The sequence below is a fragment of the Anser brachyrhynchus genome (genome assembly GCF_964034855.1).
Source record: "Anser brachyrhynchus genome assembly, chromosome: 1".
NCBI lineage: Eukaryota > Metazoa > Chordata > Aves > Anseriformes > Anatidae > Anser > Anser brachyrhynchus.
Genome location: NC_137694.1, coordinates 155,637,440 through 155,653,767, shown reverse-complemented (window position 1 = coordinate 155,653,767; position 16,328 = coordinate 155,637,440). Strand labels below are relative to the sequence as shown.

Sequence of the window (16,328 nt, the reverse complement as noted above, 5' to 3'; positions counted from 1 at the left end):
TCTTAGTTGTACAGTGAATCACATCCACATTGATTGATTTTATCGCTACAGGATATTACAATCTGTACTGGCATCTGTCACACAAGCATGTAACCATCTATAACTGACACTGAGAAAGTATGGGTTTTTTCACTGTTTTTAATCTTCTTTTGTAGAAGCAACTCTATTTAAAAGGCAAGGGATTTGTAAAAATTAATTGCCCCAAACATGACAATATCAATCACTGTCAGAGATCACAGATTAGCTTTATGTTTCTGCTAAACTGATCCACCACAGAAAGCACTAAGATGTATTTACTTAAATTGTAAAACTGGATAAAACACTGCATTTAGAAACTCAAATTTGTTGCAATGCAGGTAAAAAAACTCTTAATTAAAAGGACTTAAGGGAAGCATGAAGGCAGGGGAGAGGAGAGAGAAATGATGCAGATTTGCCGCCATACAAATTAACTTGGAGATACTTGGATGCTATAATGAGTGATTCAGAAAAAATATGCAAGATTTATTAGCACGTTTCCCTAACATTTGGCTAGCTAATGCATCTCAGTATTATATTTCTCAGTTAAATACAGTAAAATAATGTGCAGACACATTGATTAAAAAGGGGGGAGAAAATCAATACTTGACAGTGATCCAAGTAGTTCCTTCCAGTCCCATATTCTCAAGGGCAGCAGTCAGCATGTTCCACACATTGTAAGAAATGCAAACTGTGTTAAGGCAGTTTTGTTAATAAGAAATGACTTAAATTTTGCTCTGAAGACGATGACACTTCATATGTAAGCAAGAACCTTGCATAGCGATGTCCCTGTACCTTCTGTCTCCGTACCTACCCCACCCTCTTCAAAACCAAGAACCAGTGCGGTGATGGAAATGCTGGGCTCCATTCACTGAGCTCGGACAAAGACCTGCTTGCAAACGTGAGAGAAAAGAGTCGTGGGAATTACCAGGGTATTTCTGGGGGTGCCTTCTGTGAAGCTAACTGTTCCTACTGCAGAAGCCCACTTCATTCCATCTGAAATGTAGGATTACAGAGACCTGACAAAGTTCAGAATCCAAACATGGTATCAGAAATTGACAGATAACTAGAAGAAAGCACTGTTGAGAGGGCTGCTCTACGAAGTTTCAGAGGCTTCATATTTGGAAACGTTACTAGAAAATGGTAGAAAAAACAGCTTGCGCCTTAAGAGAATATGAGAAAAGTCTGTTTATAAAAATTCGCCATGCATTAGATAGTTCCTTCAAATACCTAGAAAATGACCTCACTTTTAAAGCACCAGGTAGGATGTGGAGAAACAGGAAGACAAAAAGATTTCATTTGGAAAGATAAACAGATGATAGAATCATAGAATAATTCAGGCTGGAAGTGGCCTCGGGAGGTGTTTTAATTCAAAACTGATTAAGAGCAAATTTAATTTTGACTACATCTTGAATAAATTTAGCATCATCTTCCTACAGTTATTTTAGGAAAGACAATTGAAACTTGAATCAATACAGTGGTAGTAACAATGACAAGCAATGAAAAGGTTTCCAAATTGAGCTTGAAAAGGAGATAAATATGGGGTCATGAGGGGTGGGAAGAATCCAAAGGAAGGAGGAGCTTGACCATGTGCTTAAATATTAATACCATGAGAAATCTGAATAGTATGCAATATAAAGCAGACTGCCAACAAGCTGACTTTTTCTTAATACGTTAATTTGGTGCAAAGTGGAGGCTTCCAGCTTTACTAAGGAAATTCCTGCAATTGTACTGAGCACAAAAAGCAGTGAACATCCAGACAGAAATGTGACAACTGTAATACTGTCCACTACGGAATTACATCTCAAAGTGAAATGGGAGGCTGGAAAAGTTTTTGTAAAGGTCTGACAGAACCTTCTCTACCAACTGAAGAGAGCTAAAGGGCAAGCTTAAGGTAGGTAAAAATCTTAATCCAGTGGTTGGAGAAAAAAAAAAGAACAGAACAAAAAACAAGACTGGATCATACTCCATATGAGCGGCAAGCTAGACATTGCAAACTATCTGTAGCTGAGCATGGGTTATGAAAGGGTATTTTTCCCGTCGGAGGGGTAGACAGGAATGTTGTTGACAGGAGACACTGCTAATGCTATTTCTCTTTGCTTGTGAAGAAAGGTCTGCATGCAAATTTCCAAAGAGTTATTTAAGTTAGCATATATTGCAAATATTACATTCCTAAGCCATATTGCATGGCTTATATAGGGTGCAACAAGCTTCTCCCCGCTATATAGTACATTGAATCTGTCCTGACTGCATTGTGAGATTCCTGACATCCAGAAGATGAAATAATTGCTGTTACCTCCAAGGTGGTTCTTTGGAAAGTCATGTCTTTCTAAGACATGGACAGGTAATAAAGAAGCAGCTCTAGTCATTCTCCAAAAAAAGTTGTTGGGAACTGCTTAACAGCAGCTACACAATCGCTTTAAGGGTCTAACCATCAGTCCTCCTCTTATTACAGTAAACGCCTAGTAATTCACTTTTTACTCCAGCACTGGAGGACTTCAGCACATTAAGCAGCCCTTCTACAGTCAAATGAGTTCCAGCAAGCAGAATCACATAGGTGCACAGTTCTCAACAACGTTTGCACGTTTCAGTTTCGCACTGGTTAGCGCTTAAAAAGGTAGAAGTCTTTTGGGAAAAATTACCTGGGTCAACTTCATATCTTCAGGGGATAAGACACTCAGGAACAAAACAAGAGCTTATTAGAAACAAGTAGACAGAAATCAGACAGTTAAGAGAATACAAATCAAACCAGGGAGAGCTTCCAATTGAATATGCTATTGCAAAACGGCACGGACATTCTGTCTTCAGACGCTATCGCTACAGCCAAGGCTTTCATAAAGACACAGGGCCACATCTGCAAAAGAACATCATTCAGGCAGGATTTAAACATTTAAGCCACAAAACTACTTTTGATCCCTTAAAACATTAGAAGGAAGTAGTTAAATTTTTTACCTACAAAGTTGTCCTTGACATTTAACATACCCAAACTGATGCTGTCTTGACAGGAGCAAACATCTGGTTCTGAAGAGATCTTAACACATACTGACTGAACTCGGCTCTTCACAAAACATGACAGTATCTGTAGGTGGAGCACTACCTTCCATCTGGCAGCTGTCTATATTTCAGCTCAGAATGCTAGAGACGTGGGCCTAAAGCCGCCTCAGCCCCAAAAGATTAAAACCAACATCGCTTATCACTCTTCAGAGTGCCTTAACAAGCAGGTGATAGCATACCCAGGTCAGTGTACTTGCTTTTGTCTGATAGAGCTATGCTGCAGGAAAGAGCTGAGATCCAGCGGCCCTGCGAGAGGGAAAAGAAATGAACATACAACAGCTCCCACTTACTAGGAATGCTCCTAGAAAAGAAAATTCAGGTTTTGGTTCCTGTTGCAAGGACTGCTTCTGCTATGGCTGCCTCCTGCAAATTTCATAGAAGAGCTTTGTCAGTTAATGCTCTTCAAGAGCTCCCATTTCTTCAGGAAGAAGGAATCATGCCGAAAAGGCTTTGTGGCCACAACTGAGTTTTATGCTTAAGTTAGAATAAAAGTCTTAAGCGCCTGATTTTTCAAAACTAGTGCAGAGCGTCTTGTTGGGTATGGATTATTTTTGGTGACCCTCATACACACTTTCAAGATTGGGAAGAAGGGGTATTCAGGGAATTACAGGGTGTTCAGACTCACCCCAGTCTCTGGGAAAGTTATGAAGCGAGCACTGCAAGAAGCTACGTCCAGCCATATAAGGGATAAGAAGGCAGCTGTAAGCAGACAAAATGGATTTACCACAGACATATCACACCTCACCAACCTGTTTGCCTTCTGTGAAGAGACAGCTGGCTCAAGTACAAGGACATCACAGTGGACGCTGAAGAATGTTGGTGAAACAAGGCCTCTGACAGTCTCCCAAAGCATCCTTGCAGCCAAACTGGGCAGACCTGATAAGGATGACACCCTGGCGGACACGTTGAGCATGCTAAGCAGGCTTCTCAATACAAGAAAGATACTGACATACTGCACTGAGTCCAGCTGGGGACATCATGATGGTTTAGGGGCTGCGTCATAAAGCGTATGAGATAAGTTATGAGACCTGAAGTGAAGGCCACAGGGAGCTCTTATTGCTGTCAACAGCTACCTAACAAGAAGGTTGAAAGAGGACCGACTTCTCTTGAAGGTCTGGTCACAGGACAAGAGGCAACAGACATGAAATATTCCATGTACATATGATTTTACTTATTTTTAAAAACAATGGTAGAAAATATTGGAATCAAAAAATTCCCACTTTTGTGGATATTAAAACTAGATCGGCATATTCGGAATAACCAGACCTGCTTTGAGCAGGGGGGTCGTCCAGGTGACTTTCTGAGATTTTCCTTTCAACCTATACCCCTGCATGATTCTGTGGCCCTGCATCAGGTAGCCACACACTAACCACAGAAGGAGAAAAGATCCAAGAGAATTCTGTCCTTCAGAAGAAAGCTGCTATGATCACTGCAGAAGGAATCTTGGCAACAGCATGTTTGGATTCCTGTGTAATTTTGGATGAGAATCTGCACATTCAGCAAGGCCCTAAGAAGAGATATGCATCAAACAGAAATGAAAAAAAAAATACTGTAACATTAGAAACGCTAACTATAGCGCCAGGCTGAAGACCAGAAGCAGTTTACCACCTGTGCAGGATGTCAAAAAGTCAGAAACAATGCTTACGAAAATTGGAACACTGGCTCTGTCACATCTAGTCAAGGAAGCTGTCAGAGGTGGCTAATAACACAATAAACTGACCTACAGACAAGGGAATGCTGATATCTATCATGTCTCTTACACATTTTGGTAAGTGGGCAGGAGGCCTAAATATGATGCAACCCAAGGAATGCCATATCAGAGATTATAATCTTGCATACATAGTATCACGTACGTGCCGATGGAGAGATGCGCACAAATTTACAACCCCACTCGTTACCAAACACTAAATACCGCAGCTAATACTTTGCAGTCACATCGCAGAGAGCTGCAGAGAGGTCGGTCTTCTCACTAGCCCGTTCTACCTGTGTAATAATACATTTCCATCCACAGGTGAGCACTGGGAACTGCCAGTAAAGCATTCACCCTAAATTCAAGCTTAACTCAAGTCTTCCTTGAAGGAGACATTCCAAAGACATCCCCAAAACTTCAGGAACTTGTCCAAGTCAAACTAAACTGAGCAAATGAACTGTCATTGCTAAGCATGAGACACAGAACACCCCCTTTTAACCATTTTGTATTTCAAGCCTTAACACAGCATTTCTGGTATTGAAATATGCTCACAGGACTCCATCTAGTGGTTACATAACTTTCAGCTTTCTGAAGTTGACATTTTCAATCTGGGCTCATTAAATAACTGATATGGTAGCCACAATATAAATTTATTATTATTAGAGAGCAATAGAATAAGTCACTAATTACAATTACGGTGTTTCAGAAACACCGATGAAACCATGCCAAAGTAAATGACAGTCAACAGTACAGTAGACTAGAAAAAATAGTTCAAGCCCTGTTTTTGAGCAACCATAGGTTGGGAAGAACATCAAAAGCTTCAGAGCTCTTATATCCTCTTATACTTTTAATCCCTTTATGGAGGTTACTCAGATTCAAGTTTTCCCCCTTTCCTTTGTTACTAGTTCATTCGGGAACAAGTTCCAACTTTCCCTCCAGCAGATCATGAACTGCCAAGATATTATGCTGGAAGTGTTTGTTATTTATCCCTTGAACTCTACCACAAGACTGTCTACAGCAAGTTTCCCCTCCCCCCAATTAGGAACCTTGCATTTCACCTGAGAGAAAACCTTGTGGATCATGCTATATGCTACGGCCAGGAAGAAATTCATATCCAACATTATTGGACCATCTGAGGCCATCCACAATCCCAGGCAAATAACTCTGAGGTGATAACAAGCCTGGCAAGCAAGACTCCCAGGACAATTCCTGAAGGAAACTAGAATAGCATCCTTCAAATAACTACGATGTGTGTCATTTCCTCATTAACCTGAATACTCTTTTTAGACTGCCTGAAGCTTGAGGTCCAACATGAATTTAAAATCTTCCTTGGACTAGCAAACACTAAGAGGGAAGCCTCCTTGAACATTCATTCCTAAACGCAAACATGTTGCTCTGACTTTCAGCTAAGCCACCTACTAAACCAGATGACGCTATATTGCACCAGTATCAGTGCCAGTGCAAGAGGGTGCAAATAGACCTAGCAGAAGGAGGTCTGAAGCACCACTTAGCACCACTGTGCTGTGGCAAGTGAGGAATACACTAGAAGAGGCGAGTTAGTCTTATTTTCACAAATCTTCGGCTTCGTATTATTTTATTGCCTGGCTGTAGTCACTTACAACCAGGCCTACAAGTAAGCCTAGAAGAGCATAAAGCGAAGAGTAAGCAGATTCTCTGTCAGTATCAACGCTCTGATGAAGAACTGTACCTCTTCAGACACCGACGGGTAAAGGCCACTGTGTAACATCAGAGAACCGAGAGCGTGAAATAGCACTGGCAATGCCCTCAAACTCAAAATTAGGTGAGTACCTTTCAAACACCTTAAAAACAAAGCCCTTTTTCCTATGTTAAAACCCACAATGCTCACATTTCAATTTGGTTTCATTTTAACAGGTTTGTGAAGAAATCTAAGAGCTATCTTACTATCCTTTTCCTCTCCTATTGAAAATATCCAACTCTTTCTGTGGCTCTTGCGTTGTTCTTATTCTTGAATGTTCCAGTACTCTCTTCAGCAGATGGAGGCACCGAGATCATCTCTCTTTTAACAATGACAAAACACAGGCATCCAAATACAGGCTCTGGACGTGCAAGCTGAAACCAAACTAAATTTCTACCAACTTAGAGGCGCTGAATTCTAGACCCCTGAAATCAACTACATTTCCCATATGATCACACACAAATGGCAAGTTACATTCTGCACTGATGTAAACAGAAATCTAAATGCTTTCTCTGCTTAAAATTATGACAGCATTACCCACTCTGAGTATAATGTGTAGCCACTCTTTGTGAGGGGATTAACTCTATAGCAGTAAAAATATAAACTGCTCCCTTATCTCTGAATTCACCCAGTACCTCCTTCCCATCCAAAGAGTACCTGGAAGCAGTAAAAAAGAACGTAGCCTGTGCCTCAAATTTCCAAACCCAGATCAGTATCTGTCACCATGCCATCTCTGTCGAAGTCAACAGCTACAGCTCAGTATCAAAAAGCATCCAGCTGTACACAAAGCAGCAGCTCAGGATTGTTTATTTGCACGATGGCTCTATATGACAGCCTTCCCTGCTTAGCAGCTCTGGCTCAGCATTACTCCTTCTCAGCTTTGTAGCGATTAAACATAAATCTTGAAGGTTTTTTAAGTGTATTTTGGTTATTTAGTTAATTCTACCTGAGATCACTGGAAACTCCCACTGCATGAATAACTATGTTTCTTAGCAGAAGAAACTTCAAAAGGGACTACCTGATTTCAACTACAGCAACTGTAACATTGTTCATGCACAAACCCACCCCTAAAAATTAAAACAACTTTAGAAGAGTGAGGTATCATTTTAGGAAGAGAACAGTTTTGTTGGTTTAGTGTCCCTTATTTTGTAATGTTTTGTATTTTTTTCCTAGAATTATCACCAGAAGAAACTTTTCAAAAGTACTACCAAAACAGTCTGGAGAAAAAGTCAATCTCAATGATTTTTTTCTTAATTTTCTCGGTATTACAAAGTTGGCATCTCTTCCAGAACTACCACTATTGACAATATTGTACACAACAAGGCCTTCTTTACATTTAATGTCTCCATGGAAATCCTGTGAATCAGATTTTTCAGATGATGCTCAAATGACTTACTTTTCCCTCCTTGCTGTCTCAAGATAGTAAAACGATCCCAAATGGTCATTTTTTTTGACACAAGAGTATTCAAGGGGCTGAATAACAAATTTTCTTCTTGTAATACCTGACATCCTTTCCTTCAGGTGGTGAGTAGACAGAAATTCCAGAAAGTCCTGTAACAGCGCCTTTTTCTTCAGAGAGGGCCCCAAAGCAGAGCTTGGCCTGAACCCAGCAGCTTCAAAGTAGAAATCCAGTTAAAGCCTGGAGTACGTGGTGGCGTCAGTGGTATCCAGTCTGAATCAGTCTGCAATCTGCTTCCTTCCTTGGGACACGGGGCTAAGATTGCTTTTTAAGAACAAAGTAATCTACTATCTTACAGAACAAGTATACAGAAGAGTGAGAGAAGAATGGCATCCCTCCCCACCACAACCCTGGAGATATCTTCCTTGCTGCTTTCCCTTTGCTCTGGATACCCACCAGTAGCCCCAGGCTGACACCACTACCCTAAATACAGCACAGATCCACAGATTAAGGTCACAGAACAACAGGACAGTTGAGGCTGGACTCTGGAAGTCATCTGGTCCAACCCCCTGCTCACGCAGGGCCACATTAGCTTCACCAGTCTGAGGGGCCAGATCCAGCCAGAGTTTTCAACAAAGCTACTGGATTGTTGCTTTCTAGTTGTTCCCATCTGAACTGCCAGAGTCTCCAAGCCAGGCAGCAATCTCTGGAGCCAGCAGGAGAATGCAGAAGATAGTATCTGAATGCCCCGTTCCTCCTCTCGTACCTGAATCATCAGTCAGATGAGGAGATGACAAAGTGCCCTGACAGATGCAGTAGCTCAGCCTTATACCAAGCAAGAATCCCATTCCCCACCCCTGCGGTCAGATAAGGATTTTTCTTTTCTTAATGTTTCTGCACCAAAGCTGCTATTTTGTTCAACCAGTAATAACAGGAGTGCTGTAGACTAGCTCAGCTACAGATGTTGGATTTTTCTGACCAAACGTTTGTGCTCCAAAACAATTTTCTTCATAAAAATTCCCTTCGGAGTTCCCGCTCAACTTTCTGACAACCTTTGGACGTCTCGTATACCTTTTTCCGAAGCAAAGTCCATTGTGCCAATGAAATTCTGGACCTCGTTTAGTACTACAATCTTGTTCATAAAATGAACTAAGTTGTTTTTGTGGCCCAGAAGACTTTTTTTTTTTTTTTTTTACAGGAAGTCTCTATTTTGCATTAATGTATGTTCATTTTCATTATCACAAAAAGAACTTTAAGTATCTTTACAGAAAAAAAAATCCTACAGCATTCTCACAATACAACACGTACCTACCATTTTTTCAATGTATCTTGAATTTAATCATCAAAGTTACATCAGTGATTCTGGAGTAAGACAGAATGCAAGCCTTCCTGCACAAACCCATATATCCTCTACATTAAGGTCTGAAATAAGTTTACATACTCAGAATGATTGGAGTATCTTCTTATCCTTATATAAGATGCCTTTATGCCTTTTTAGGCATAAGTTATTTCAAAAATCTTTCAACAAGAAGAGCACGAGAAGAGCAAGGTAATATCTGGACTACTTAGGCAGCTTTACGTCTTTTACGCCTTACATAATTAATGCTTCTGATGGACTCAGGCAATCTAAGGAGAGGAGAGCAGGGAAGAATGAATCTGTCTTTACCTTCTTCCAAATGAAGCTTGGTCTTCAGTATCTACATCAAGTGGAGTACTTGATATCATTCAACCTCAAAACCAAAACTAAACACAAGCTAAGGGAGAAAGATTTAGGTACATATTTTATAATATAGAGTATTTTTAAAAATCAGTTCATTAGGTAAGTTCTTCAAAGTCCACCACAGATTTCAGGTCTAAAAAAGCTTCTTGGACTCCAGTGATGATAATGTTACACCCTTTTGTCATCTCCATAAAGAGCCACCAGCACCAAATTGCCCCTCAGTCACAGAAATTCTTAAAAGAAAAGCAATACAGGCAATACATTTCTCCGAAGGATGCGATCAAACTTCCTGTTATCTAGAAAACTCAGCTCCCCTTAGTTCCTTCATTGAGTCATCAGCATCTTTTCCTGACTATTTTTAAAGCAAACATGCATAAATTTTGCTGTCTTGAAGCTACCTCAAAAACACAAACCTGGTTAAAAGGTCAAATTTTCAAATCATTACGCGTGCATACACATGCATATATGCGATGGTTATCTAATCTCAGGCACACACTGCTCAGGGGCAAGCGACCACTCAAATTGCCACTCTTGCTCAATGTCACTTGAGCAGTAACACCCATACAACCCCACCACCACCACCCCAGTTGATAATAAAGGTCTAGTTTCCAAAACCAATAATTACAGACCTTTTTGAAACATTGCCACAGGAGCACAATGCAGCATAAGCAAGCAGACGACTCGAAGCTGGATATACTGTTTTAAGTTTATTGCGTAAGATGTTTAATATGGGGAAAAAAAATAATCACAGAGTTGTGAAATTCTCAACGTTAATTTCAGGTGTGATGAGTTCTGCTTTTATCAAGATACAAATATGTGATCTTGCTTGGGTTTGAAAGGGCACGAGTAGGAGGATGAGAAGAAGTTATGCTGTGGTATTCTGCGCTGCTGTTGCCACCACAGATTTCAAGCCCAATCCAGCATCACTAGATACATGACATTTGTTGCACTAGAACGACTAGCTTTAAAGCATTTAATCCTTTATTTTAAACGTAATTATCTTTAGCAGGCTAGGAAAAGCTCCAACAAAGAATAAAGAAATGAGATGTAGCTAACAAGAATGATCCAGTGCCACTGAATGGGTTAAATTAATTTTTGTTAACACAAAAATTCAGCAGTCCTAAACCTTCCCCCCTCACGTTCCCTTTCTGAAGAAATTCACTGACATTTAACATTTAAGCAAGTTTAAAGGTATTTATTAATAGAAATGTTGGTGCTATAGTCCAGCCTCTGAATCTTCTCAACCACAAAAATGTCTATCATACTCAGTACGTCTTCTCAGCAGCACCAGACCTGCCAGAAACAACAGTTTCCTTACCCGTGTTTTGTATCCAACTGAAAAGGTTTCCACATGCACTTTGCTAAAGTAAAATTAGCACGTTTATCACAAAGATCATACCTTTCCTGAAGGAAATAAAAATTGGCAGCGTGTTAGTGGTGCATACCATAAACTAAAACAACCTCTTCAGGGCTGAGCATCGCGTTTTTCCCCCCAAGTAAAGAGAAGGTTCAACAGTTCAGAGACTAGCTGAATGAGCTCTACCGTTTGCATCAAGCTCCTCCAAGGTGATATAGATGTCTCACCTTGATGCGAGACAGGATGACGCTCACAGGCAGCCACCGTTTTTCCTTCAACACCTTTAGTATCAGTTCACATCTCCCTGCTTTCACTCACCCATTCATAACAATTCGCTTCTTCCAGATTCTTTACGTACCTCATTTCCCATTCCAATCACAGAAAGCTCAAGCTTTATCCACGTTTCCATCTCTTCTACACCCATCAGCTCTAGAAGATCCCAGTCCCCATGCCCAGCCTCCCTTCCAGCATCATGTATCACTTTGCCAGTTCCCTCTCTCCTAAAGCAAGCCATCGACAATCTTTCTATACAAACACAGCAGCTGAAATCTCGCCTTTAATGAGATTCCAAATACTACTTTCACCATATACAAAGAAGACACTTTGCAGAAATGCACACAAGCCCTCTCTGTGCACAGAATATATGAAAGGATGCACAAATCAAAAAAATATATATTGCATAATCCTCCCAGTAACTGCATTTTTGGAAAAACACATTAAAAACACGGTAATAATAGAGCAAAGACCTGGACTGCAAAGACAGACTTGGCATGTTCAAATCAAGAACAAGTCTCCTAAAGCAAACAACAATAACAAAAAAAATTACCAGCAAGTTTGATCACTCATCAAGGATTTGTCAGGAGATCCAAGCACTGTCTTTATGATATACTGACTTTCTGCAACATCTGAGAAGCTGAATTTCTGCAAGGCTTTTAGAACTCTACCAGCTACCTGATGTTACATATGAAGCTCCAACACATACTGAGATGTGACAATTTCAGTCTTCGAACACTCAAACCTGTTTTGTACATCCAAATCAAAAAGGAGAACTGCAAAAGATAATCTGGGAATCATATAGATTTCTTACTGTTCTCCCATATCTCCTGTTTCTTCTGTACAACGTTGGTTTTTATATAGGGGAAACAACTTTTGCAAAGTTATTTGGGATATGCAAACGTTTTAGTTATCTGCATACACAATAAGGGCATTTTATTGACAGCTAGGCAAAAGAGCACCAAATTCAGGTTGACATTCTTTTAATTTCTTATTTATCCATCCTTAAGTGTAAGCTTAATTTAGCAAGGGGTAAAACACATCATTTTGTCACTGAGATCATGTATCATTACCACATCATTGAACAAGGCACCACATGCCACCCTTCTGGTCCTACTGATCTATATAGGACGTGTTTTAGTTAGTTCATCACCATTTAAACAGGTCGCTTCCAGTTGCACATAATAAACCTGGTCTCGCTAAGATTGCTGGTTTAAGAGGCAGACTTGTCATCCCCTCAGTCTTCCTCTCCAGACAGAGGTATTTGTGAGGCCAGAGGAACCAGCATTAAGTCACATGGCTAGTCCGAAGACAAAATAATGACAACGCACAAGAAAACCAAATTCAGCAAGGATGCTACTGTCATGCAGAAAAAGCAAAACCTGAATGCAAATAATGAAGATATATCCGACGTGCCACATACTGCAATGAGAAGCTGGTTGCCAAATAATGTTTTCAGCTCTGCCAACTGTACCTGTTGGTCCTGCGAACTAAATCGAACGGCAAGAATGCATGACCTCCTACAAGTTGACAAGATAGCTTGCTTAGTTCTGCAGTTGAAGTTAGCTTGGCTAGCCACACCTGCTAACTATTCAACCAAGCTATTTAGTCTATCACTTGGCTGAAAATCTCTTATTTTTAGCTCCAATTAAGAGCAATCTGAAAGTTTTAGATATGGCACGCTATCCTACCGACGTGCTATTTTTAATCCCCTTTCATGAATATGATGCTAGGAACGTTTACTCAGAAGAGAAGATAAGCATGCTTCAGAAACGCTGCCTAATAAGCCTCATTTAAACACGAGAGATGCTCTTTTTTTTTAAATAGTGCAAGACTGACTGTATTGTTTATGACACAAACAGATGGAATTGTTAAATAGCAACTCATATAAAAGTTAGAAAATATATACAAGCTTACAGGTATTAGCAGTTCACTTGTCTCCTAGCGCATGGGTGATCTGCATCACTTCTCAGCAGATTCTGCTGCAGGGGCGTCCAGTCAGAAGCACCATGCGGCTGTACACATCTGGACAGATTATCTAGCAAGAAGTGCTAGCCCGAATTCATTCTTTCCTACCTCCTGATTCTAGACAGCAAGCCCAGTCAATGGAAAATAGGTTCAGCGTTTTGTCAGTATTGGAAAGCTTCAGTGATGAACAAGTGCTGACAGTAAGATCACAGTAGTTACCAGTGCTGAACAACGTTATAAGCAAGGCATTTTGTTGACAATCCAATCCAAAAAAAATCCAGGGGGCGGGCTGTGCCCTATCAAAGAGCTTTTAGAGGCAGCTTAGGAGAAAAAAAAAAAGTGTGTCTTCTTCACAGCAAGTAATACAGAGTATTCTACAACTGCTTTAATATTGGTAGGAACGCTGTGTTCACTCGAACAGCACAAGAAACTTTTCTGGTAACAGAGCCCAGAAAATTCAACAGCTCAGAAGCCAGTCAACCTGCCAAACAGACAAGTAAATACTTTTTAAAATTCTTTTAGAGCAAAGAAAAATAGTATCCCACCTAAAATCCTCCTCTTAAAAAAATAATAGTAATACAATTTCATTCCAAACGTCACTATGCTCGATGAAAAGTTACAGCAAATTTAAAGGAGGAAAAAATTAACTCGTAAAGAAAGGAACATCTGGCATCACTAGACTTTTATTACATGATTTAAACAGCGTGTGAGGAGGAACAGAGGAGTTCAGTGATAAAGTAAACAGTACTTGTGATAGTAGGAAGGACATAACAGCAGGGGCAAAATATTGCTGGCACGGGAAGGTGAGCTCCAGCACAAAACTGTACAGGGGAGATGAGGACTCTGCTCCATGCAGCAAGCTAACAGAAAAGGATCGCCAACCTGCCCTGACCCTAAGCCATTATTTTTGCTTTCTAAAATAGCGAGGAAGGGCCTTCTACAGAATAACATTGAGCCAATACTCCACTTCACACCATCACTTCTTTCACCTCCTTAAAATTCTGCAGAATGTGCTGTTGGGGCAAAAATACCTTGAATATTAATGAATAACATGACCATATGCATTTGATCTACATGAATGAATTAAAGAATCAGAAATATAGTTTCCAACTCATCTCAATGACACCAGTTGTAAGTGAACTGAGGAAAATACTTCCAATGGATGGGGATTTATTGAGGGCTGGGGGGCAAGGATTGCTGATTACTACCAAAAAAAAAGAAATTACTTGCATCATGACAATCCCTATGTCTTCCACTCTTTCCAGGAAAAAACTTCATCCCTGGAGAACCATTAACGTATACTAGATGCTTGCTGCATGTACTTGTGCTAGTGTCTTGTGGAAAGCTGTCATTATGCAGGTGGACCCTGAGCTATTCATATTAGGACTTGTATTATATGTTCCTCAAACCACAGTTAAATAAAGAGTAATTTCATTTTAGAGCTACCATTTGATTTAAGAGAGTCATGCCTTTGAGTTACAGCTACAGCATTTACTACTCTCACACGTAACTGTGACACAACAAACTACATGCTCTCCCAAGCAGTACAAGAAAAGTTAGAGAAGGCCACGCTTAGCATTAACAAGAGTGAAAAGCAAACAACCCGGAGCAGCTTCCACCATTGGGAACCCCAGCACCGAAATCTCTCTACTTCCACAGGGTTAAGAGCTTACTAAAACATTCCCCTCGGAGATAACCAAACCGCATGGAAGGCAAACGCATACCACGAATAAGAGCCCCAGGAGGGAAGCTCTGAAAAATCTTGCTGAGGCTGTTTAAGATGTCGTCACCTGAGCGCGGCCGGGCCAAGAAACCGTACCTCTCTTGGTCCCGGCTGCCTCAGACACCTCCAGGCTGATTCACCTCCAGAAGCTGAAGTTGAATTAACGCAGCAGATTGTGAACTGGGAAGAACAACTAGCACGGGCACAGTAGGAACAAATAATGTATTAAAGCGCTCCTGCAGGGCTTGCCAGCGCTCATCTCTCCTGTATGATGCGCTCTCTGAGCACTACAAGCAATTTACCTCGGTTATAAAGCGTTATCTCAGCATACCTCGGTTATTTCAGCAGCGGGCTGAAACCAGATCGCTTCCCCAGCGTTTACACGCACACTGGGGCGCCCCGAGGCGGGCGAGGCGCCCACCGCACCCGTCCCACAGGTGGGGGGGCACCGGGGGGGGCCTCCCTCCGACAGCATCTCCCCTCCCGGCCACACAAAGGCGGACAACCGAGCAACGACACCCGGGGAACGGCGGCCGAGGGGACACCGCAGGGGCCGGGCGGGTCCCCAAGGCCCCGTGTCGCCCCCCCCCGGCACTCACCAGCAGGACGGAGCCGCGCACCACCTCGGACACGCTCTGCCGCAGCTCGGCCGCCGTGCCCGGCTTGCTCAGCGCCCGCGTGAACTTCCGAGTCTCCGGCGGCGCCAGCGCCATGGCTGCGGCTCCCGGTGCCGGTCCCTGTGACGGAGCCGGTCCCGGTGCCGCCCCGCTCCCCTCAGGGCCCGGCCGTTGGCGGCGGCCGTTGGCTGGCGGCGGCCGTTGGCGGCGCGAGCCCCGCCGCGGGCTCCTGTCAGGTAGCCCCGCCCCCTCCGCCTCGTCACGCCCCGCCCCTCCTCCTCTCCCTCCTCCCCCCCTGCCCTCTCCACGCCGGGCCCCGCCCCCACCTGTTCCCCGAGCCGCTCGCCCATTGGGCGCGCCGCTACCTGCCCGGCCGCCGCTCCCCGCCCTCATTGGCTCAACGCGGAGCCGGGGGCAAGGTGAGGGGCGGGGCTAGCGCCAGGCGGAAGTCGCCGCCCGCCCTGCGCTCCGGAGGGGCCCCGCCCCTACCGGGCCGCCCCGAGCTACGCAACGGGCGCAACGGCGGCGCCGGGCCGGGCCCTGTCAGGGCGGAGCCGCCCCGTGTCGGGCCGAGGCGAGGCGAGGCGGTTCGGGACGGCCGCTGCTTGTGCCTCGCTGCCGCCGTGCTCCGCTTGGTTATCCCAGAAAGTTGCCGTTATAAGCTGCGGGCGCCCGCTTGGCTGCCCAGAGCTGGGAAATACCCTTCGAAAAAACCCTACCAAAAAAAAAAAAAAAAAAAAAACTTCGAAAAAACCCTGCAAAAAAAAAAAAACCTTCGAAAAAACCCTTCAAAAA

The 16,328-nt window shown here is 42.6% G+C and overlaps 1 protein-coding gene across 5 annotated transcripts in view; it reads right to left on the bottom strand.

The window, feature by feature from the left end:
- Window positions 1–15,898, bottom strand: part of DOCK9 (dedicator of cytokinesis 9) — a 129,768-nt gene extending 113,870 nt beyond the window's left edge. For 2 of the 5 annotated variants that reach the window (XM_080605718.1, XM_080605707.1), the window contains exon 1: window positions 15,516–15,787. In XM_080605718.1, the coding sequence (XP_080461844.1) occupies window positions 15,516–15,629 (114 nt within the window). In that variant the 5' untranslated portion in view covers window positions 15,630–15,787. Of the gene's footprint in view, window positions 1–15,247; window positions 15,452–15,515; window positions 15,805–15,859 lie in introns of those variants that run through there. The other 3 variants (XM_080605719.1, XM_080605715.1, XM_080605713.1) reach the window with 3 other exon arrangements.
- Window positions 15,899–16,328: the final 430 nt, after the last annotated feature.